Source organism: Dendrobates tinctorius, unplaced genomic scaffold (assembly GCF_039654945.1).
Source record: "Dendrobates tinctorius isolate UK_male_01 unplaced genomic scaffold, ASM3965494v1 ptg000005l, whole genome shotgun sequence".
NCBI classification, from domain to species: domain Eukaryota; kingdom Metazoa; phylum Chordata; class Amphibia; order Anura; family Dendrobatidae; genus Dendrobates; species Dendrobates tinctorius.
In genome coordinates this window covers 33,939,662-33,965,115 of record NW_027361673.1, presented here as the reverse complement: position 1 = coordinate 33,965,115, position 25,454 = coordinate 33,939,662, and the positions used below count along the sequence as shown (strand labels likewise).

The 25,454-nt window shown below is 43.6% G+C and overlaps 1 protein-coding gene across 1 annotated transcript in view; it reads left to right on the top strand.

The window, feature by feature from the left end:
• The first annotated feature begins 781 nt into the window (after positions 1-781).
• Positions 782-25,454, top strand: part of MRPL3 (mitochondrial ribosomal protein L3) — a 153,226-nt gene continuing 128,553 nt past the window's right edge. The window contains exons 1-2 of the mRNA XM_073569428.1: positions 782-1,053; positions 2,987-3,168. Coding sequence (XP_073425529.1) covers positions 977-1,053; positions 2,987-3,168 — 259 coding nt within the window. The 5' untranslated portion in view covers positions 782-976. The remainder of the gene's footprint in view (positions 1,054-2,986; positions 3,169-25,454) is intronic.

Below are 25,454 nucleotides of genomic sequence, written 5' to 3'. Positions count from 1 at the left end.
TTGTTATAACTAACCACAGTTGGTTACTATGCCCAGGCAACGCCGGGCTCTTCAGCTAGTTTCACATAAAAGTTGACAGATAATGGCCAAGATCACACATTCAGTATTTGTTCAATATTTTTCACAAATATTGTACGACCAGGAGTGGGTGATAAATGCAAGACGTATTTCTATTAGACTTTTCCTCTGATTGCTCCACTCCTGATTTTGGCTTACAGATACTGAGGTAAAATACTGGACGTGTGAACGTGGCCTTAGAAGGTGAGGAAAAGAATTAAACTTAAAAACAAAAAGTGGCAGTGGGAAGGAGTAAAATGTACACCAATGCATAAAATCATGAAGGGGGCGTCCAGGGGTCACGCTCACCTCAGCCGCTCTGTACCCTAACCAGTCATGGTTGTAAGACCGGTGATTGGAGCTGTACAGACCACTTACAATCAGTATGACCCCCACAACCCACCCAGTCGGTACAGTGTACATATCAATAGGTTAGGCCTGAAGAGCAAATCTATCTGCAAGGCGGCATCAGTGCTGGCAGGTGTGCCATTCAGCACTAAAGGAAAGCTGGGTGCTTTTACAGGAATGGAAGACTGTTATAGGTCACTTACTACTGCTTACACCCTATTGGTGTGGGTGCTCTGTTATTGTTTAGTGTGAAGCATTACTAAGCTTCTATGGAGGACTCAATAATAATAATATTATTATGCAAGCATAGAGTGGTATTATTAATAATATTATTATTATCATCCCTAACCGTATTACACACTGGTCACCTCTACGTAGGGAAGAAGCAGGAGAGCAGCACAGCTACAGCGCAGCCGGAACTTCCCTCCACGAGCGGCGTTTCCGTGCGGAGGAATAGAGTGACGGACAGGAAGTCTCTGGTGACTTTCTCATGCCTGCGCAAAGGACGAGATTCTTGTGCCGGTAGAACTGACACCTGTGCCGGGCATAGGAGTGAACCCACCGGGTGACAATGGCAGCGGGGCTGTGCTGGAGGCTGCTGTCTGCTCGGTGCGCGGCGCTGGGAAGGAGCCATGCTTGTACTGACTGGTGAGTGGCGGGCGGCATGTCTGAACACAGTGGTGTGTGTGTGGCACACGGAGGACGGTACAGTGCTCACTCTTTATACTGTATGTTCTTCATGGATATTTGTCCAGGGAGCAGATCTCATGGTAGTAATGCATCGCTGGGTCATAAGGCTGCCAGTCATAGCCCAGCTAGTGCCCCCGGATTTGTCATAGCCGCTGCCCCCCTTTCTGACTCCATGCTCTGCCAGCAGCCTGCATCCCATGGCTGGTAATGAGGTTTATACAACCCTGATGACATGTAATGGAAAATGTCTTTTGTCTGTATGGCGGAGAGCAGTCTGCTATAGAAATAAGTACCATTTATTTCACATGGAAACGCTGTTGCAGATCTGTTGCGCTTCTGTGGGTCAGTTTCCATCTTCTGCTCCAGAATTGCATGTCTCATTTTAAGCGCTTGTTCACTACATTTATATTGAGGTCTAAATCTGAGGATATGTCATTAATATAAGCTCAGTGGTTGTCTGTCACTTAACACCCTGCTAATCAGAAGCTGGATGCAACCAGTGTATGGTATAGAACAGTACAGCTGTGCCCATTGCTGCATGGTTCTGCTTCTTTGGTAATCTCTTCAATAAGCGCTCATCTCCAGTACCCAGCAGTATCAGCCAGTAATTGCTATGTAATCTGAGGACAGCATGAGGCTGGGGTTAAAACACCGAATTCAGCAATGTGACACTTATCACGCTGTGTGCTGTTGTTTACTTATAATGAAGGTTTTATCACTAGGACATTATCACTGCCTGGATTACGGCTCATGCACCTGCTAGACTAACCACGTCCCCTCCTCTGACAATGGAATAACTTTAATCTGCTTAAGTTAGTCAACCGTCACCCTTTGTGACTACAGACACTTGTGAATCCTCACATTGCATGTGATGTGTCAGTGCTGGGAATGGCAGTCATGTGACCACATTCTGACTAGATGGTCGCAGCCCGGATACAGTCTAGTTGGATTGTGGCCACAAGTATGCAAATCGCTTACTTGCGGTCATATGACATGACATCACTGGCAGTGGAGAATCCTCACAGCACATTGTGAGGATTCATAAGTCTGCGGTCACATAGAGTGCATGACTGCAGACTTGTCGTTTTAGACTGGACAACCCCTTTATGGCTGGGTTCACACAAGTATATGCAAAATTGCATGTTTTACGTCCAGGAACAATGCAGACATTTCATCCATGTGCCTATTTTTTATGTTTATATGGCATCTGTTTTTTTTACATGATCAAATTAATAAATAATAAAAGTACAGCACAGATTCCTATCTTTATTATTGTAAAATATTCGTGAAAAGCGCATGACATGGTTAACATGTTTGTGATCCGTTTTTTTATGCACCCATTGCCTTATGATGGGTGAGCCTGATCTAGAACACGGATCAAAGTAAAGCATGCTGCAATTGTTGTTATTTATTTTTTACATGCAGTCCATTTGTCCTTTTGTAAAAACATTCATGTGAACTACCACATTGACTTGCGTCAGTCAGTGTGATGTCTGCACGATATCCGTGTTTGCACACAGGCATTTAGCGTAAGGCTATGTTTCGACGTTCAGTTTTTGCTACAGATTGGACGCTGCATACAACCGCAGCGTCCAATCCGCAGCCTCCAGATGTTACAGCATAGTGGATGGGATATTATTAAATCCCATATCCACTATGCGTGCAGAGACGCAGGTGGCGCGTCTTTATAAGACCGCATCATGTCTATCTTGCAGAGACGCTCAGTCTCCGTAAGATATCACCGTCTATGCGGGCGGGTATCTGCTGCGTTCAAAGCCCTGCCAATCCGGAACGTGGAGACATACTTAATATGTTTGTCTGAACGAGCCCTAAGTATGATATGTTGGGATAGCGATTCCTTGGTGTTGATTCTTTTCCTACCTCTTCACAGCTGTACCACCAGTGTGTTGCTAGCCCGATACAACAGCACAGCTACCTGGTGGGATGAACATCTCTCGAAACAAAATAGAGAATATATGAAACGGGTGACTTCAGAGGAATACAAGAATATGACCGCGAGCAAACTTTGTCCTCTGAAGGATGAGCCATGGCCTTTAAAGCCCTGGGAGCCAGGTAGGTCAATGGGTTTACATCATATATGAGATTATAGGTAAAGCTTCTTTTTTGTTTTTCTAATTTTATACAATCAATTTAATATAGTTGAATCCAATGGGAATTGGCAATGTCTTGTCTTTACGTTGCCCAATTCATATGTAGGGCACTAGCAAGTTTTGTGTTGTGAGCTACTTGTACATATGCCATTGTAAAGTGTGAGAGCATTAATATTGAGTTCACACCTTGTTTTCCTCTCCACTTTGCACTCCATCAGGGGGTCTCTATCCCAGTTCTTTAAAAATGGAATTGAGAGGTTCTCCAGACAAAGCCGTTGTCCTTCAATGAGGCAAAACAATAACAATATGACATTTTAGACTCTATTTGGTGACCTTTCCATCAGTGTCTCAGTTTATTTGTCCAACACATCAGTATGGTAGACTTTGTTATTGTGGAACTAAAAAAAACCCATATTTTATTTTGACTTCTTTGGGTTTTTTTTGGTAGGTTTTTTTTTTCTGCTAAAATTGAGCATACAAAGTTCATCAAACTGCAACTGTAAGGACTCTTGATATGACCTGCAGCCTCTTCCTCCCTCCAGGAGGGGAAACGTATATATTATAGCTGGAGGTGGGAGGATATCGCCTCGATGGTATGCACTTAAGGAGAAAAGGACGCCAAAACATTAAAGTAGGGCACAATTTTTTAGATGACAGACTTTTAGGATTTGCTGGGCATACTGCATTTATGTAAGCAGTTAGGGTTCTATACACTTGTATACACATTCTGTGGAGTTTCAGAGTATGTTAAAGGGAATCTGTTGGATGGATCAAACACTCTAGAGTGCAAATTTGGGCATGCAAGTCTTGAAAGCTAATTTCATGGGCACATTTTTATCTTTTCATTAAAAGTGATCCTTTAATTCATATACAAGTGAAGCATCAGGTTCTCTGGGCGTAACATAGCACTTCTTGAGCCTCTGCCTCGCAAGGTTGTTTCCCTTCCAATTGTCAACCTTGTTAGCTTGATTGATAGCTCACTGATTTCCTTGCCGGGCAACTAATGTCACACATACATGGAGCTATCAATGAAGCTAAGAAGAAGGAGCCAGGTGGGGAAACAACTTCAGGAGTCAGATGTTTGAGGTGTGCTCTGTCATGGCAAGAATATGTAACACCTCATTTGCATATGAATTAAATAGCTGATTTCTTGGGAACACAGGAACAGAACATAAAATTGCCTATGTAGCATTCAAAGACCAACATTACCAAATATGCGGTGTAGGAGAGTTAATCTTACTGACAGATTTCCTTTAAAGAGATTACCTTGTGTTCATAAATGGTTAAAATTGCAAAATGATTGTAAAAATAATAAACTTTGCGATCTACCTCTTACTAACCCCTTCATGACCTATGCCGCATAGGTATGTAATAGACCGTGTATCCCCCTTTAATGCGTGCTCCAGCGCTGAGCCTGAATCTTTTTCAGCACATGACAGCTGATCTGATCAGCTGTCATGTTTGTGCCCCTAACGGCCACGTGTGGAATCGCAATCCACCAGCGACTGTTAACTTGCGCTTACCGGAAGCCTGTCACTAACCCTGCCCTTCAGTGCCCCTGTCACATGATTACGGGTCGATTATGGGTTGGAATGGCAACCGGGGGCCTGCCAAAGACCCCCTCCGTGCTTGTCATTGCTGATCTGCAATGGACGCCGACCTCTGGCCAGCGTTTATAGGAGATAATGATTTTTACTACATATAGCAGGACTGAAGCACTGCTATGTGTAGCACAAGCGATCAGACAATTGTAGCTTCAATTCTCCTAAAAAGACTATTGAAGCAAGTAAAAAGTAGGAAATAAATGTTTAAAAAAAAATAAAAGATCAAATCACCCCCTTTTGCCCCATTCAAAATAAAACAATAAAATAAATACACATGTTTGGTATCTATCAAGATATAAAAATAAATCTGACCAGTAAACGGCATAGCGAGAAAAAAAATAAAAATGGTATCAATAAAGCCGTCGGCTTGGTGCGCAAAAATAAGCCATTACACAACCCCAGATCCTGAAAAAATGGAGATTCTACAAGTCCTGGAAAATGGTGTTTTGTTTTCTAACTTTGGCATTTGTTTTCACCACATAAAAAAGAATCTTCGGTATACATGCTTGGTATCTGCGTAAACAAAAAAAACAGTTGTGGAATTGCACTTTTTTGCAATTTCTCCGCACTTGGCATTTTTTTCCCGTTTTCCAGTACATTATATGGAAAAATCAATGGTGTCATTCAAAAGTACAATGCTTCAGTTATGTCTCTGGGAAGAAGGGGAGCAAAAATGGAAGATCACAAAGTTGTGAAAGGGTTAAAAATCTTCTCCCTTCTCCCGAAAAGAGAGATTATTTATTCTAAAGTTTACTGCTGGCTTGCTATGTTACGGACCACCTTAGTGTAGCTAGTCTCCTAGGTAAGGAGCCTACAAAGCCTGCAAGGTCTGCTCTGAAGCTGGTCAGATGGATGGATTCGACCAGCTTCTGTGTTCCAGTACCCCTTTTTTATGGACACGTTCTATGTGATGCTAGGAGCTTTTCCCATGATACATCCTAAAATAAAGAAAAAAAACAGTACTCATCATTGCAAACCATCAAACATCTAGCGCAATTACTGGTCACACCGATCGTGTCACGCTTATTTGTGAAAATGTAAGTGCACCAAGCTGACCCCAGGTTAGGACAACTCAAAATGAACTGCTATTTCTGTAGAAATCGCCATAGTAACCTCTTAACTCCACATCCAGGTAACCGCTGTGATAGGTGCTATCTCTGTGATCACTAAAAAGACAACAAAAAGCCTTACAACGGCAGCCAGGATAATTTTTGTACAGCCGCTTCACCGATGCCTTCACCATGTGCCAGTCATTGCAGTGTTTGCTCACCCTCAGTAGATTACAGCATAAAGGTATCACAATCACTCACAAAGCTCTCCATAATTCTACACCGCCCTACATCTTCTCTTTTGACTGTCTACCATCCTATCTGTTCCGCTAAAGACCGAAGACTAACTCCCTTCATAATCAAAATCTACCACTCTCGTCTCCCGAACTTCTCCTGTGCTTTTCCACTTCTTTGGAATGCTCTACTCCTGACAATCTGGGTCATTTGTACTATCGATGGTTTTGCCCTATAAACACATTTCTTTAGACTATCACCTCACTTCCCGAATTTAACAATTCCCTGTTCTCTTTTCCAAAATATTTTTCAGAATCTGGTCCTTTCTATCATTGGTTACCACAACTTTCATGCACTCAGTAGCAATTTGTGTCTGTACTTATAAAGATACTTGTTTATGTCCGGTTCATGCAGCTTGAGTTATATGCCTGTGTATTATTTTAACGGCTGGACCACACATCACAAGCACTTTTTAGCTTTTTTGTTGTTTATTTCCTCAGAGTATAAACTTGTGAGCAGCACCCTCAGTCGTCTTCTGTACGTTGCCTAATTATGTGTTCCTCTGTAATATATGATATTGTTTATACAGCTCTGGCAAAAAATAAGAGACCACTGCAGTTTTATAAAAATCAGCTTCTTTACATGTCTGACAGCCATTCCATTCCAGTGTCAGTTAGAATGACACTGGAATGGAATGGCTGTCACTGTTAGAATGAGAGTACACCTCATTCTGATTAATGTGCTTCTGATTAGGTGATCACCTGAACCAAATCTTATTTAACGAAGGAAAGTATAAAAAACCCTGCTGTGGTGTTCAAAATCCTCTTGCAATAGGACAAGCTGGATGGCAAAACAAGTGCTAGTAATATCCCAAAAGTAATAGGTATGAAAAAATAAATTTTAACCATGCCAAAGGAGTTGAAAATAAATGACTTGAGTGAGGAAAAGAGGGGCTCAATTCTGGCTTTACTAGCGGTTATAGGAAGTTTCGCCCCCAGGTACATTTTGTCTCTATCATTTCGCATGCTGGGGACAAAATGTGCGGGAGCGAAATGTACCCGGGGGTGAACTGCGGGAGGCGAAACATCCAAATCCCCTTTACTACCAGAGGGATACAGTGAGCGTCATGTTGCCTCCATCCTTAAAATTTCGACAGTCCATTACAACAATGTCAAGCAGTAGACATTGGGGAATATAAAGCTACAGTGGCAGAGGGCGAAAACAACTCTCCACTGACCGGGATGACCATCGTCTTATTCGAATGTCACTCAGCAACCGCAGGATGACATCAAGTGACCTACAAAAGGAATGGCAGCTGTAGTGAATTACATGGCAAGAAAAGTTTGTAACAGGCTCCTAGAGGCAGGGCTCAAGTCATGTAAAGCTAGAAAAAAGCCTTTCATGAATGGAGAAGCAAAGGAGAGCCAGGCTGAAGTTTGTCAAAGACCATAAGGATTGGACCATAGAGGACTGGAGTAAGCTATTCTTCTCTGGTGAGTCTAATTTTCACCTTTGCCCAACACTTGGTCTTCTAATGGTTAGATGGAGACTTGTAGAGGCGTACAAGTCACAGTGCCTTGCACCCACTGTGAAATTTGGTGGATGATCTGGAAATGCTTCAGCAAGGCTGGAATTGGGCAGGTTATTCTTTGCGAAGGGCGTATGAATCAATCCGCATACAAGGTTATCCTGTAAAAACAGTTAATTCCTTCTGTTCAGGCAATGTTCCCCAACTCTGAGGACTGGTTTTTCCAGCAGGACAATGCGCCATGCCACACAGGTAGGTAAGTCAATGTGTGGATGAAGGACCACCACATCAAATCCCTGTCATGGGGAGCCCAATCTTCAGACTTGAACTCCATTGAAAACCTCTGGAATGTGATCTAGAGGAAGATGGATAGTCACAAGCCATCAATCAAAGAAGATCTGCTTACATTTTTGTACCAGGAGTGGCATAAGGTCACCCAAAAGCAGAGTGAAAGATTGGTGGAACGCATTCCATGATACATGAAAGCTGTGATTAAAAATCATGGTTATTCCACAAAATACAAAATATTGATTTCTGAACTCTTCCTGAGTTAAAACATTAGTATTGTTGTTTCTAAATGATTATGAACTTGTTTTCTTAGCATTATCTGAGGTCTGCAAGCACTGCATTTTTTTTGTTATTTTGACCATTTCTCATTTTCTGAAAATAAATACAAAATTTAGCTCTTGGAAAGTCATCATTAGGTTAAATGTTTTTGAATATCCATATTGAATCAGGAGCCCCATACAATGCTCCATACAGTTCATGTTGGGCCCCATAAGATGCTCCATACAAAATGCACCCCATATAATGCTTCACAAGGTTAATAATGGCCCCATAGATATATATGCCCGATATGCTGCTCCATAAAGGTTATGGCCCCATAAGATGCTCCATAGATTATGCCCCCATAAAATGCTCCATAGATTATGCCCCCATAAAATGCTCCATAGATTATGCCCCCATAAAATGCTCCATAGATTATGCCCCCATAAGATGCTCCATAGATTATGCCTCCATAAGATGCTCCATAGATTATGCCCCCATAAAAAGCTCCATAGATTATGCCCCCATAAGATGCTCCATAGATTATGCCCCCATATGCTGCCCCGTAAGATGCCCCCATATGCTGCTACATAGATTATTCCCACATATGCTGCTGCAAATAAAAAAAAAAGACATACTCACCTCTCCGTTGCTGGGGTTAGGTTCTGGTGTCACCACTGGCTACGGGCCCCGGCACCTGAGATATTCACCTGTCCCCGGTCCAACGCTGTCAGTGACTGTTCAGACAGCAGGGGGCGCGGCGCGCACTAACCACATCACCGCGCCCTCTGCTGCCTGAACGTCATTGACAGGATGCGGCAGGCAGCGGCGACCAGCGTTGGATCGGGGACAGGTGAATTTAGCATATACTTACCCCCTCCTGGCGCGATCTCTACAGCCCCCCCCCTCTCCCACGGTCTTCCTTCATGTGCATATTCATGACTTTAATGAGCGGTACCACGTGACTGCTGAAGGAAGGGAGACCGTAAGAGAAGTGGGGGGGCTGCAGAGACGTGCCAGGGGGGGTCAGTATGATCTGACACCCCCGCTCCCCCTCCCCTGCCGACCCCCTTGTATATCCTTGTACATGACTCGCGTATAAGCCGAGGGGGGGACTTTCAGCCCCAAAAAATGGGTTGAAAATCTCGGCTTATACGCGAGTATATACAGTAACATTTCCCACATGTCTGCCTTACATCAGCACCATTTGTAATAAGCTAATTTATTTTGTCAGCCTTTTTAGAAGGTTTAAAAATGTAGCAGTAATTTTTCATTTTTTCAAGGTAATTTTAAAAATTTTTTTTTTTTTTGAGAGACCTATCCAGGTTTGAAATGACTTTGGGGGTGCTATATATTGGAAAACCCCAAAAGTGATACCATTTTAAAAATAGCACCCCCTGACATATTGAAAACTTCTGTCAGATAGTTTATAAACCCTTCAGGTGATTTTCAGGAATTAATGCAAAGTGGTATAGCCGGAATGAAAAAGTGTTTGTTTACCACCTAAATGTCGCTAACTTCTGAACTGCCCGCTATAGCCGGGAGACTCTAAAGGGCTCGTTACACATAGTGATATCGCTAGCAATATCGCTATAACGTCACTGGTTTTGTGACGCAGCAGCGATATTGCTAGCGATATCGCTACATGTGATACTTACCTCCAACCGGCTCCCCCGCTGGTTATCGCTGATCGCGCGAGAACGTCCTGGGCCATTTCTCGTTGTCAGCTTCCTCCTGTGGCGACGAGCGACGCGTGGACGTGGGCGGGAGGACGTCTTCATCACCTCGTCTGACAGGTAAGTAGCGACCGCCGTCAGCTGCTATGTCGCTGGTGAGATCTGCCTGTGTGGCAGCTCACTAGCGACCACTTAGCGATGCACCAGCGATCCTGACCGCGTCATATCGCTGGTGCATCGCTAAGTGTAACGGTACCCTAAGGCCGCTATTTGGCCCTGAACTGCTATGGCAAACATCAGGACCACACAATCATGATCTCGGTGTGTCAATTAGATTAAAGCGGAAGCCCCCACAATCTATTAACCATTTTTTTGATGTAGTCACTTTTGACAGCAGCAACTAAGGGGTCAAATAGATATGGATGGTGTCAACACTGATCGTTTGTGATACAGAAAGTTGTCAGCTATAGTGTACAGCCGACAGCTGCTGGATTGTCACCTGTATGGGGATGATATTCTCTTATATCTCAGGTCAGTAAAAAGATGTATTAGCGGTCATTAAGGGGTTAAAGTAGTGTGTCACCTGGGAAAATAGGGGAAATAAGGAAGCGCTATGTTAGTGTAGTGTTAAAAGATATATAGCCAGAATAAGGTGAGGAAAGGTTATGCTCACCTTGTAGAGTTGTGCAAACAGGCACAACTCTGAAAATAGCGAATCTCCAGAATTACTTCTCGGTGGTGGCTTTCTGTCAGCATGGTTACCTTGGAGAATTCCTTGAAAAGGTTCCAACGTGCAGTGAATAAAGAAGATGAAAGAAACCAAGTTAAGGGTGCTTCAGTGAGTGATAATGAACCACCCCACACAAAAGCTGCAACAAGAATGCCGTAAGGTATCTACAATCATACACAGTATGATATTACAGTATTGCCCATACCAGCCAACCTTGAAAGATAAGAAAGAGGGGCACATACTGTGATGCACAAAGTGGTAATTTTTATTCTTTCTTTGATTTTTACTTGCAGCTCCCCACATGCAGTATGATACCCCCACAGTGCATTCTTCCTCACAGCCTCCCCCACGTACACACAGTATGGTGCCTATCACAGTACATTTCCCCACACAGTATGAGGTCTACACAGTCCTCCACACAGTATCATGGTTCCACAGTATAATGCCTCCTTAAGTTCTCCCAAACACAGTATAATTTCCCTCACAATCCTGCACATACAGTATGATGCATCTTGGTGTTCTTCTAGACACAGTATAATGCCCGTCACAATCCTACACACACAGTATGATGTCTCCTGGAGTTCTCCCAGACACAGTATAATGCCCCTCACAATCCTACACACACTGTATGATGCCTCTTGGTGTTCCTCTAGACACAGTATAATGCCACTCACAATCCTGCACACACAGTATGATGTCTCCTGGAGTTCTCCCAGACACAGTATAATTCCCCTCACAATCCTACACACACAGTATGATGCCTCCTGGAGTTCTCCTAGACACAGTATAATTCCCCTCACAATCCTACACACACACAGTATGATGCCTCCTGGAGTTCTCCCAGACACAGTATAATGCCCCTCACAATCCTACACACACAGTATGATGCCTCCTGGAGTTCTCCCAGACACAGTATAGTGCCCCTCACAATCCTACACACACAGTATGATGCCTCCTGGAGTTCTCCCAGACACAGTATAATGCCCCTCACAATCCTACACACACACAGTATGATGCCTCCTGGAGTTGTCCCAGACACAGTACAATGCCCCTCACAATCCTGCACACACAGTATGATGTCTCCTGGAGTTCTTCTAGACACTGTATAATGCCCCTCACAATCCTACACACACAGTATGATGCCTCCTGGAGTTCTCCCAGACACAGAATAATGCCCCTCACAATCCTACACACGGTATGATGTCTCCTGGTGTTCTTCTAGACACAGTATAATGCCCCTATCCTGCACACACGGTATGATGTCTCCTGGAGTTTTTCTAGACACAGTATAATGCCCCTCACAATCCTGCACACACAGTATGATGTCTCATGGAGTTCTCCCAGACACAGTATAATGCCCCCCAATCCTACACACACAGTATGATTCTTTGTGTTCCCCCTCCATCCCCTCACCACATATACACAGTTTGGTGTCCCACACTCCCACATACAAGCATCCCATTTGCCTCTACACTGGGTGCAGAATTATTAGGCAAATGAGTATTTTGATCACATCATCCTTTTTATACAGTGGGGCAAAAAAGTATTTAGTCAGTCAGCAATAGTGCAAGTTCCACCACTTAAAAAGATGAGAGGCATCTGTAATTTACATCATAGGTAGACCTCAACTATGGGAGACAAACTGAGAAAAAAAAAATCCAGAAAATCACATTGTCTGTATTTTTTTTCATTTTATTTGCATATTATGGTGGAAAATAAGTATTTGGTCAGAAACAAAATATCATCTCAATACTTTGTGATATATCCTTTGTTGGCAATGACAGAGGTCAAACGTTTTCTGTAAGTCTTCACAAGGTTGCCACACACTGTTGCTGGTATGTTGGCCCATTCCTCCATGCAAATCTCCTCTAGAGCAGTGATGTTTTTGGCTTTTCGCTTGGCAACACGGACTTTCAACTCCCTCCAAAGGTTTTCTATAGGGTTGAGATCTGGAGACTGGCTAGGCCACTCCAGGACCTTGAAATGCTTCTTACGAAGCCACTCCTTCGTTGCCCTGGCGGTGTGCTTTGGATCATTGTCATGTTGGAAGACCCAGCCACGTTTCATCTTCAATGCCCTTGCTGATGGAAGGAGGTTTGCACTCAAAATCTCACGATACATGGCCCCATTCATTCTTTCATGTACCCGGATCAGTCGTCCTGGCCCCTTTGCAGAGAAACAGCCCCAAAGCATGATGTTTCCACCACCATGCTTTACAGTAGGTATGGTGTTTGATGGATGCAACTCAGTATTCTTTTTCCTCCAAACACGACAAGTTGTGTTTCTACCAAACAGTTCCAGTTTGGTTTCATCAGACCATAGGACATTCTCCCAAAACTCCTCTGGATCATCCAAATGCTCTCTAGCAAACTTCAGACAGGCCCGGACATGTACAGGCTTAAGCAGTGAGACACGTCTGGCACTGCAGGATCTGAGTCCATGGTGGAGTAGTGTGTTACTTATGGTAGGCCTTGTTACATTGGTCCCAGCTCTCTGCAGTTCATTCACTAGGTCCCCCCGCGTGGTTCTGGGATTTTTGCTCACCGTTCTTGTGATCATTCTGACCCCACGGGGTGGGATTTTGCGTGGAGCACCAGATCGAGGGAGATTATCAGTGGTCTTGTATGTCTTACATTTTCTAATTATTGCTCCCACAGTTGATTTCTTCACTCCAAGCTGGTTGGCTATTGCAGATTCAGTCTTCCCAGCCTGGTGCAGGGCTACAATTTTGTTTCTGGTGTCCTTTGACAGCTCTTTGGTCTTCACCATAGTGGAGTTTGGAGTCAGACTGTTTGAGGGTGTGCACAGGTGTCTTTTTATACTGATAACAAGTTTAAACAGGTGCCATTACTACAGGTAATGAGTGGAGGAAAGAGGAGACTCTTAAAGAAGAAGTTACAGGTCTGTGAGAGCCAGAAATCTTGATTGCTTGTTTCTGACCAAATACTTATTTTCCACCATAATATGCAAATAAAATGAAAAAAAAACAGACAATGTGATTTTCTGGATTTTTTTTTCTCAGTTTGTCTCCCATAGTTGAGGTCTACCTATGATGTAAATGACAGACGCCTCTCATCTTTTTAAGTGGTGGAACTTGCACTATTGCTGACTGACTAAATACTTTTTTGCCCCACTGTACATGTTGTCCTACTCCAAGCTGTATAGGCTTGAAAGCCAACTGCCAATTATGTAAATCAGGTGATTTGCATCTCTGTAATGAGGAGGGGTGTGGTCTAATGACATCAACACCCTATATAAGGTGTTCTTAATTATTAGGCAACTTCCTTTCCTTTGGCAAAATGGGTCCGAAGAAAGATTTGACGGACTCTGAAAAGTCAAAAATTGTGAGATGTCTTGCAGAGGGATGCAGCAATCTTGAAATTGCCAAACATTTGAAGCGTGATCACCAAACAATCAAGCGTTTCATGGCAAATATCCAACAGGGTTGCAAGAAGCGTGTTGATAAAAAAAAGGCGCAAAATAACTGCCCATGAATTGAGGAAAATCAAGCATGAATCTGCCAAGATGCCATTTGCCACCAGTTTTGCCATATTTCAGAGCTGCAACGTTACGGGAGTATCAAAAAGCTCAAGGTGTGCCATACTTAGGGAAATGGCCAAGGTAAGGAAGGCTGAAAAACGACCACCTTTCAACAAGAAACATAAGATAAAACGTCAAGACTGGGCCAAGAAATATCTTAAGACTGATTTTTCTAAGGTTTTATGGACTGATGAAATGAGAGCGACTCTTGATTGGCCAGATGGATGGGCCCAAGGCTGGATCAGTAAAGGGCAGAGAGCTACACTCCGACTCAGACGCCAGCAAGGTGGAGGTGGGGTACTGGTATGGGCTGGTATCATCAAAGATGAACTTGTAGGACCATTTCGGGTTGAGGATGGAGTGAAGCTCAACTCCCAGACCTACTGACTGTTTCTGGAAGACAACTTCTTCAAGCAGTGGTACAGGAACAAGTCGATATCGTTCAAGAAAATCATGATTTTCATGCAGGACAATGCTCAATCACATGCATCCAAATACTCCACAGCATGGCTGGCCAGTAAAGGTCTAAAAGAAGAAAAAATGACATGGCCCCCTTGTTCACCTGATCTGAACCCCATAGAGAACCTGTGGTTCCCCCATAAAATGTGAGATCTACAGGGAGTGAAAACATTACACCTCTCCGAACAGTGTCTGGGAGGCTGTGGTGGCTGCTGCACAAAATGTTGATCGTAAACAGATCAAGCAACTGACAGAATCTATGGATGGAAGGCTTTTGAGTGTCATCGTAAAGAAAGGTGGCTATATTGGTCACTGATTTTTTTGTTTTGTTTTGTTTTTGAATGTGAGAAATGTTTTTCTAAATTTTGTGTTGCTCTGTTGGTTTACCTGGTGAAAATAAACAAGTGACATGGGTATATATTTGGTTTTTATTAAGTTGCCTAATAATTCTGCACTGTAATAGTTACCTGCACAAACATATATCCTCCTAAGATAGCCAAATCTAAAAAAAACCCACTCCAACTTCCAAAAATATTAAGCTTTGATATCTATGAGTCTTTTGGGTTGATTGAGAACATAGTTGTTATTCAATAATAAAAAGAATCCTCTCAAATACAACTTGCCTAATAATTCTGCACATGGTGTATGTCCTTTTCTGCTGAGCATGTCTCTGCAACCAGTCACATGACCTCAAGGTCCTTGCAAGTTCTTCAGTCTGGGCCCAGACTGAAAAGTGGAGTAGGCATCTGATGACTCTGCCCCACCGAGTATTCAGCTGTAACCGAATGCTTAGGACACAGACACAGTTGAAGTCAGAACATCCCCCCTGAGCTCCAGGGTCAGGTCCCCAAATTTAGCACTGTGCTGTTGGATGAAGAATGGTTGGAATGTATACCATGTGTATTGTGCAAGCGATCAAACAGGTTCAAGTCCCCTATGAAGACTAATGAAAAATTAATAATAAAAAATAAGTTACTAAATTTTTTTTAAATTTATGCAAAGTACAAATATCCTCCCTTTTTATCAAAAATATCTGTAAACTATTAAAAAAAGAGAAAAAAAAATTAAATTATATATATATATATATATATATATATATATATATATATATATATATATATATATATATAGTGAGGTGCCAAGGGGAGAGGTACTAGAAAACAGGTATATTTCTCCCCGTTTCATTTCATATGTCTCCCTGTACTGATGATGAAGCCAGTTTATTTCACTGTAATCCAGTGGTTTCCTTAGTGATCAGCATGGAAAGGACTGGTAGTTCCCCCTCCACTTATTCAATCCAGGTTTTGGTTTCCTGACTGGTCCAGCTGATATAATCAGGAGGAGCTGGGATCTCTCAGTCTATCTCGTCTGCTGAGCTGGGAGCTGACACAGTAAGATTACATGGACTTGTTTGCTGTTATATAGGTTTATTTTGTAGTTAGCCTTCTATTGTTAGTTAGTGGCCAGACGGCCTTAGATGTTTTATTTCATGTTTGGCATGTGTAACATTGAATAACAAGTGTGCACAATAAATATGCCGTGTCCATATTCATGTGGAACTTGCTAGTCTGCTTAAGTGACTTCATAGCCACACGCTTGTGCCAAAGCAAAGATCCCAGCTGAGCTATCTATTCCCCACAATAAATATATATATATAGTAAGGTAGCGCCTTCATTCAAGGTTGGGGACACTCGCTTGGTAGCCAAATAATCACGTCCGGCACGGGTTTTCCATAAAACAATAACAATCCATGCGGTTTATTCAGGCATCATAAACCCACAGCAGCAACATAAAGTTCATATAATCAGCATAGCATTCATGACAGAGCTTCCCTCTGTTAAGCCTGTGGTCACACAGGTTACGCAATGTCCAGTACTCAGGCTCTTCTGCCTCACAGATATCTCACCCCGTCAGGGTTACCTCATGGCTGCTTCAGCTCACTGCAGACGTTCATTCCCTCTCCCTGGGAACTGTCAGATGCTTGCAGCCGTTACTCACACCATTCACGTGCTGTCAGGCAGGAAGCCCCATCTCCCAGTGGGACCTTCCACAACAGACCAACCGGGTCCAAGCATTCACTCATGTGACCTACCCTGGCCACCTTATATGGTCCGTAGCCACCCCCACCGGATCACATGGCTAAGACCTCATCACAGGTCCTTCACTCATTCACAGTCTTTTCTATAGGTGTTTTTAGACACACCACTAGGTGGATTTGTAGGTAGCTCTCCCTGGCACATTGGCACGAAAGATCAGCTCTGCTGATCAGCACATAATCAAGCCTTCATCCCAAGGCCACCCACCTTGAGATATATTACGATCATTCAGCATCCTACTCCTATCCGGACACTGGAAATGCTTATACGCCTGTCCTGGACCACCCACACAGTGCCCCCTAGTGGGCACAGTGGTCACTACACCACAATATACTGTGTGTGTGTGTGTATGTATATATTATGTAAAAAATTAGTTATATATAGAAGGTGATGCTAAAGGTGACACCTTTAGTATCACATTGTATATAACCATCCGAATTCATAAAGTATTTTTAACCATCCTCCCACCATATGATGAACATTGAATAGAAACTGGTAGAAATAAAAATAATTCTGTCCACAGGAGAAAAAAATCTCCTGCAGGGCCATTCCATAGTTACAGGTGTCACATTCACACAGCGTAAAATGTATAAATTATAAAGAAATACAATTGTTTTTATGGTGGAAACAGATATGTATATTTTCAGATCGTGGTGAAATTGCAGTTTCTATTTAAATAGTAGTGAAAACATTTTTTAACCCCTTAAGCCCCAAGGGTGGTTTGCACGTTCATGACCGGGCCAATTTTTACAATTCTGACCACTGTCCCTTTATGAGGTAATAACTCTGAAACGCTTCCATGGATCCTGGTGATTCTGACATTGTTTTCTCATGACATATTGTACTTCATGTTAGTGGTAAAATTTCATTCAAATAACTTGCGTTTATTTGTGAAAAAAAGGAAATTTGTCGAAAATTTTGAAAATTTCGCAATTTTCCTACTTTGAATTTTTATGCCCTTAAATCACAGAGATACGGCACACAAAAAACTTGATAAGTAACATTTCCCACACGTTTACTTTACATCAGCACAATTTTGGAACCAAAATTATTTTTTGTTAGGAAGTTACAAGGGTTAAAAATTGACCAGCGATTTCTCATTTTTGCAACACCATTTTATTTTTACGGACCACATCACATTTGAAGCCACTTTGAGGGGTCTATATGATAGAAAATACCCAAAAGTGACACCATTCTTAAAAATGCACCCCTTAAGGTGCTCAAAACCACATTCAAAAAGTTTATTAACCCTTTAGGTGCGTCACAGGAATTTTTTGAATATTTAAAAAAAAATGAACATTTAACTTTTTCACAAAAAAAATACTTCAGGTTCAATTTTTTTTATTTTACCAAGGGTAACAGGAGAAATTAGTCTGCAAAAGTTATTGTGCAATTTGTCCTGAGTACGCTGATACCTGATATGTGGGGGGAACCACTGTTTCGGCGCAGGCAGAGCTCAGAAGGGAAGGAGCGCCGTTTGACTTTTTCAAGGCAAAATTGGCTTGAATTCAGATCGGACGCCATGTCGCGTTTGGAGAGCCCCTGATGTACCTAAACAGTGGAAACCCCCACAAGTGACCCCATTTTGGAAACTAGACCCCCCAAGGAACTTATCTAGATATGTGGTGAGAACTTTGAACCCACAAGGGCTTCACAGAAGTTTATAACGTATAGCGGTACAATTAAAAAATCATATTTTGTTCACAAAAATGATCTTTTCACCCTCATTTCTTAGTTTTCCAAGGGTAATAGGACCCTAAAAGTTATTGTGCAATTTGTCCTGAGTACGCTGATACCCCACATGTGGGGGTAAACCACTATTTGGGTGCATGGCAGAGCTCGGAAGGGAAGCAGCGCCATTTGATGTTTTGGGCTGGAATTGAGATCGGACATCATGTCGCATTTGGAAAGCCCCTGATGTACCAAAACAGAGGAAAACCCCCACACATGACACCATTTTGGAAACTAGATCCCCCAAGGAACTTATCTAGATGTGTGGTGAGAACTTTGAACCCCCCAGTGCTTCACAGAAGTTTATAATGGCTGGGCGTGAAAATAAAAAAATCGTATTGTTTCCACAAACATGATCAATTAGTCCCCAATTTTTTTATTTTCCCAAGGGTAACAAGAGAAATTGGACCCCAAAAGTTGTTGTCCAATTTGTCCTGAGTACGCTGATACCTCATATGTGGGAGAAAACTACTGTATGGGCACACGTCGGGGCTCGGAATTGAAGTAGTGACGTTTTGGAATGCAGACTTTGATGGAATGGTCTGTGATTGTGTCATGTTGCTTTTGGAGAGCCCCTGATGTATCTAAACTATTGAAACTCCCCACAAGTGACCCCATTTTGGAAACTAGACCCCCTCACGGAACTTATCTAGATGTGTGGTGAGCACTTTGAACCCCCAAGTAATTCACAGAAGTTTATAACGCCCGGACGTGAAAATAAAAAAATCATTTTTTTTCCACAAAAATAATATTTTTGCCCCCAATTTTTTATTTTCCTAAGGGTAACAGGAGAAATTGGACCCCAAAAGTTTTGCAATTTGCCCTGAGTAGGCTGATACTCTACATGTGTGGGTAAAGCACTGTTTGGGCGCATGGCAGAGCTTGGAAAGGAAGGAGCACCATTTGACTTTTTCAACGCAGAATTGGCTGGAATTGAGATCCGACGCCATGTTGCATTTGGAGAGCACCTGATGTGCCAAAATAGTGGAAACCCTCAATTCTAACTCCAACCCTAACCCCAACACACCCCTAACCCTAATCTCAGCCCTAACCCTAGCCCTAATGGGAAAATGGAATTAAATACATTTTCTTTTAATTTTATTATTTTTCCTTAACTAAGGGGGTGATAACGGGGGGGGGGGGGGGGGTTTGATTTACTATTTATCGCGGGTTTCTATGTTTGGCAGCTGTCATACGCTAAAAGACGCTTTTTATTGTAAAAATAGTTTTGCATCACCACATATTGAGAGCAATAATTTTTCCATATTTTGACCCACCAAGTCATGTGAGGTCTTATTTTTTGCTGGACGAGTTGACGTTTTTATTGGTATCATTTTCGGGCACGTGACATTTTTTGATCGCTTTTTATTCCGATTTTTGGGACGCAGAATGAACAAAAACCAGCGTTTCATGAATTTCTTTTGGGGGGTGCGTTTACACCGTTCCGCGTTCGGTAAAATTGATAAAGCGGTTTTATTCTTTGGGTCAGTACGGTTACAGCGATACCTTGTTTATGTCTTTTTTTATGTTTTGGCGGTTTTATGCAATGAAAACTATTTTATATAATAAATAATTATTTTTGCATCGCTTTATTCTGCGAGCTATAACTTTTTTATTTTTCCGCTGATGACGCTATATGGTGGCTCGTTTTTTGCGGGACAAGATGGCGTTTTCAGTGGTACGATGGATATTTATGTGCGTCTTTTTGATCGCGCGTTATTGCACTTTTTGTTCGGCGGTATGATAATAAATCATTATTTTTTGCTTCGTTTTTTATTTTATAAGGGGCTTGCTAAATGGGTTAACTAATGGGACAATTTTATAGGGCAGGTCATTACTGACGCGGCGATACCAAATATGTGTACTTCTATTGTTTTTTTCTTTTTTTATTTCCAAAAAATGATTTTATTGGGTATTTCACCGCGATTTTACCGCGATTATGATCGCGATTTTGCCGCGATTTTCGCATGCGATATTCAATCACTTTCCAAGCGATTTGAAGCATCGCTTGGAAAGTGATTGACAGGTTGGTCACACTCGTCAAACATAGTGTTTGACAAGTGTGACCAGATTTTTACTATTGAGGCTGCCTATGCGGCATCAATAGTAAAAGATAGAACGTTAAAAATGATATAAAAAAATAAAAAATCGGGGTATATTTACCTTCCGTCGTCCCGCGCTGCCATCCCGGGCCTCAGCGTTCCCAGTAATGCCTTGCGAGACCTGTGATGACGTAGTCTCGCGTTGCTATAGCGATCTCGCGAAACCACATCATTACAGGGCCTTGCCGCAAGGCATTACTGGGAACGCTTAGACCGGGAATGCAGCGCGGGACGACGGAAGGTAAATATACCCCGATTTTTTTATTTTTTATTCTTTTTTTTTACAGGGGTATGGTACCCAGGGCCTGGAGGACAGTCTCCTCTCCTCCACACCGTGGGTACCAACCGCACATGAGACGCTTAACTTCCCGCATGGTGGGCATAGCCACATGCGGAAGGAAGTAAGCGATTCTCATGCATTCCTATGGGTGCGGAATCGCGGCAATTCTTTGCGATTCCGCACAAAAGAATGAGCATGCTGCGATTTTTTCCGCGATGCGATTCCGCCGCGGAAAAAAGCGCAGCATTAGCACAGCATGTGCGGAATGCCATAGGAATGCATGGGGTGCGTCATGTACACGATTTTTAAACGTTTTCGCACCGAAAATCGCGGCAAAAACGCTTAAAAATCGCTACGTGGGCACACAGCCTTATGGAGAGTGTGGATAGGCACGCAATCCAAGCTGCTTGAGGTCTAGTGTGAAGTTTCTATAATCAGTGATGGTTTGTGGAGCCATATCTTCTGCTGGTGTAGGTACACTGAGTTTTATCAAGACCAAAGTCAGCGCAGTCATCTACCAGGAAATTTTAGAGCACTTCATGCTTCCCCCTACCGAGAAGGTTTTTGGGGATGGAAATTTCATTTTCCAGCAGGACTTGACACCTGTCCACACTGCCAAAATTACCAGTGCCTGGTTTAAAAACAACAGTATCACGGTGCTTGATTGGCCTTAAACCTATAGAGAATCTATGGGGTATTATCAAGATGAATATGAGAGACACCAGACCCCACAATGCAGACGAGCTGAAGGCTGCTATCAAAGCAACCTGAGCTTCCATTACACCTCAGCAGTGTCACAGGGTGATCACCTCCGTGCCACGCCGCATTGATGCAGTAATTAATGCAAAAGGAGCCCCAACCAAGTATTGAGTTCATTTACTGAACATACATTTCAGTAGGCCAACATTTCGAATTTCAAGCTGGAGTTATAAAGTATTCTAATTTACTGAGATAATAATTTTTGGGTTAACAGAAATAAACACTTGAAATAGATCACACTATTTGTAATGAATCTATATAATGAGTTTCACTTTTTATATTGAAGAACTAAAATATCTTTTTGATGATATTCTCTTTTAGTGAGAAGCACCTGTATACAGCTCTGGCAGAAATTAAGAGACCACTGCAGAATTTTCAGTTTGTCTGATTCTTCTCTTTATAAGTATATTTTTGAGTAAAATGTAAATTGCTCTTTTATTCTATAAACTACTGACAACATGTCTTCAATTTCCAAGCACTAAATTTTGTATTTATATTCAGAAAATGAGAAATGGTCAAAATAACAAAAAAATGCAGTGCTTGCAGACCTCAAATAATGCTAAGAAAACAAGTTCATAATCATTTAGCAACAACAAAACTAATGTTTTAACTTAGGAAGAGTTCAGAAATCAATATTTTGTGGAATAACCATGATTTTTAATCACAGCTTTCATGTATCATGGAATGCGTTCCACCAGTCTTTCACTCTGCTTTTGGGTGACCTTATGCCACTCCTGGTACAAAAATTTAAGCAGTTCTTCTTTGATTGCTTGTGACTATCCATCTTCCTCTTGATTACATTAGAGGTTTTCAATGGGGTTCAGGTCTGGAGATTGGGCTGGCCATGACAGGGATTTGATGTGGTGGTCCTTCATCCACAAATTGTTTGACTGGGCTGTGTGGCATGGCGCATTGTCCTGCTGGAAAAAACAGTCCTCAGAGTTGGGGAACATTACCTGAGCAGAAGGAATCAACTGTTTTTCCAGGATAACCTTGTATGCGGCTTGATTCATATGTCCATCAAAGAATAACCTGCCCAATTCCAGCCTTTCTGAAGCATCCCCAGATCATCACCAATCCTCCACCAAATTTCACAGTGGGTGCAAGACACTGTGGCTTGTACACCTCTCCAAATCTCCGTCTAACCATTAGACGACCAGGTGTTGGGCAAAGCTGAAAACTAGACTCATCAGAGAAGATTGCCTTACTCCATACCTCTATGGTCCAATCCTTAAGGTCTTTGGCACACTTGAGCCTAGCTCTCCTTTGCTTCTCATTGATGAAAGGCTTTTTTTCTAGCTTTACATGACTTGAGCCCTGCCTCTAGGAGCTTGTTACAAACTGATCTTGCCGTGCACTTCACCCCAGCTGCCATTTGTCATTCCTTTAGTAGGTCACTTGATGTCATCATGCGGTTGCTGAGTGACATTCGGCTAAGATGGCGGTCATCCCGGTCAGTAGAGAGTAATTTTCGCCCTCTGCCGGTCTGTACCTTGTACTGGACTGCCGTCTTAGAAATTTTAAGGATGGAGGCAACATGACACTCACTGTATCCCTCTGCTAGTAAAGCCAGAATTTAGCCCTTCTTTCTCGTTCGTCTCATTGGGGGACACAGGAAAAGTGGGTGTGTGCTGCTGTCACTAGGAGGTTGAGACTATGCATGAAAAAAATGTTAACTCCGCCTCTGCAGTATACACCCCTCCGACTGACTGTAGGACAATCAGTTTTGCTTAGTGTCAGCAGGAGGTGGACAGAGGTCTCTCGCAGACCCATGCCTACCTCAATATGCGTCGTTCCTTTTCAGGTAACCATGGAGGGATACAGAGTAGATATGCTACATCTGTATTCCCACACCGGGATTATGAGTACGGCTTGTAATGCCACCCCGTATCCTCATGAGTCCCGCGGGCAGGACCCTATCCCCTAACACAGGACTCGTGTTCAGGTGGCAGCTCCTGGTCCTGACCTTCGTCTCCCATCACTCGCCCACCAGAGCCTGATGATCGAGAGAGACGCCCTGCAGAAAAGGTTTGGGACAGCAATCTTTTCATGCAGGTAAACCGACCCCTGTTACAGGTGAATTGGAGGTAAGAGGCTGCAGCGTTGTATGATCTGCTCACCAGCCGCTCTGGCTGAATGTGACCACTGTAATCAGCACTCGGGCTTGCAGCCCATGGCTCTATACTTAGTTTAAGAGCCAACACTTACTTTCAAGCACGCGGTGCAGCTCGGTTCCAGCCTCCTCCCGTGGCAACGTTATGGCCCTGGGCTCCAGCAGGAGCCCAGCACGGCCGACGCCAGATTCCGGCTCCCGGCAGGCTCCTCCCCCAGCTTCCTCTTCCTGTACCAGCGCTATCTTGGTGCTCCAGGAGGCCAGAGCAGGGCCCCGCCCACCACTTCCGGGCGGGGATGTCATAAGGCTTCTAGGCAGCGGCAGGGCTGTTCACTTCACACTCTCTCTCTCATCAGCCTTCGGGCGGCAGCTGCGGCGGAGACACAGGTCGTGGATATGTGACTACTGCACTACAGGTTGCTCCCTCACTCCGCTCTCTACCGCCGACGGTCGGCACCAGGTAAAACCTGTCAGTATACCCAAGGAAGAGCAGTCCCACTCCTCCTCCTCATCCCCTTCAGTGACCTTAGTCAAATATTTTGTATGTACCAAATGCAATGTCAGGCTTCCTTCAGGTCAGTCCTCGCCACTCTGCTCAGATTGCAGCAGACCTACGGTGTCACCCACGCTAGAGAGCAGGTGCAGCCCCCCCGCTTTGCCGGTCAGAGCTCCCACATTACCCCTGGAGCAGGAGGAAGCCACCATGCCTGCCGCCCAGGGGCCATCCATCGCCACGGGACACAGCGAGTGTTCAGGATGGGCCTCTTCCTGATCTAAGTCCGTGGCCGACCTTACCAAGGTATCACAGACCTTGGTAACGGTGCTTAACAGAATGTCACTTCAGACTGAAGTGGACACAGGAGCACCAAAGGAGCCTCCTTTTGGGCCTTCTAGAGGCCGTAAAAGGTTTAGACAGGACCACCAACCCAGGTCCCCTTCTAACTCCATCTCACCGCCAGAATTCCTCTTGCCGTCTGCCTCCTCCCGGTCCCCATCCCCGGAATCAGGCGAGGCCTTATCAGAGTCACACTCAGAGGAGGGTTCTGAGTACGGACCAGAACAGTCCCAGGTCAAGGAAGTGGTCCAGGGCCTTATTGCCGCAGTCAATGAGACTTTTAACATTGGGGACACCTCATCAAAATCTAATGATTAGGTTTTTTCATAAGTCCCCCTCTAGGGTCTTCGCCTCCCACAAGGATTTTGAGGAAGTGTTGGCCAGGGAAAGGGAAAACCCAACCAGGAGGTTTCAGAGAGGAGATCGTTTTGGGATTCTATATTCCCTCCAGATCTCACCGCCAACTGGACCCCCTCCTCTTCGGTGGACCCACCAGTGTCCAGACTCGCTACCAATACAGTCCACCCACTCGCAAGTGGGGCAGCCCTAAAAGATCCCAATGATAAGAGGATAGAATCCCTAGCAAAATCCGCCTTTGAGGCAGCAGCCGCTACATTGTGTCCAGCCTTCGCCTCAGCCTGGGTAGCTAAGTCTCTTACAGAATGGGCCAAACAGCTTAGACAGGGCATATTGGCCGGGGCACCACCAGTGGAACTGGCGGAGTTCGCAGATTAAATCTCTCATGCCGGGAGGTATATGTTATCTGCAGCCCTGGATACTGTGCCTTGCGCAGCTCAAGCATCCAAATAACATGGTAGCCGTCCGGCGGACGGTCTAGCTAAAGGCTTGGCAGGCTGATTTGTCCTCAAACAAATCACTGACCAATCTGCCGTTTCAGGGCACCCGGCTCTTTGGGTCAATGTTAGATCAAATCATTAAGGATGCAACGGGGGGTACAAGCTCCCT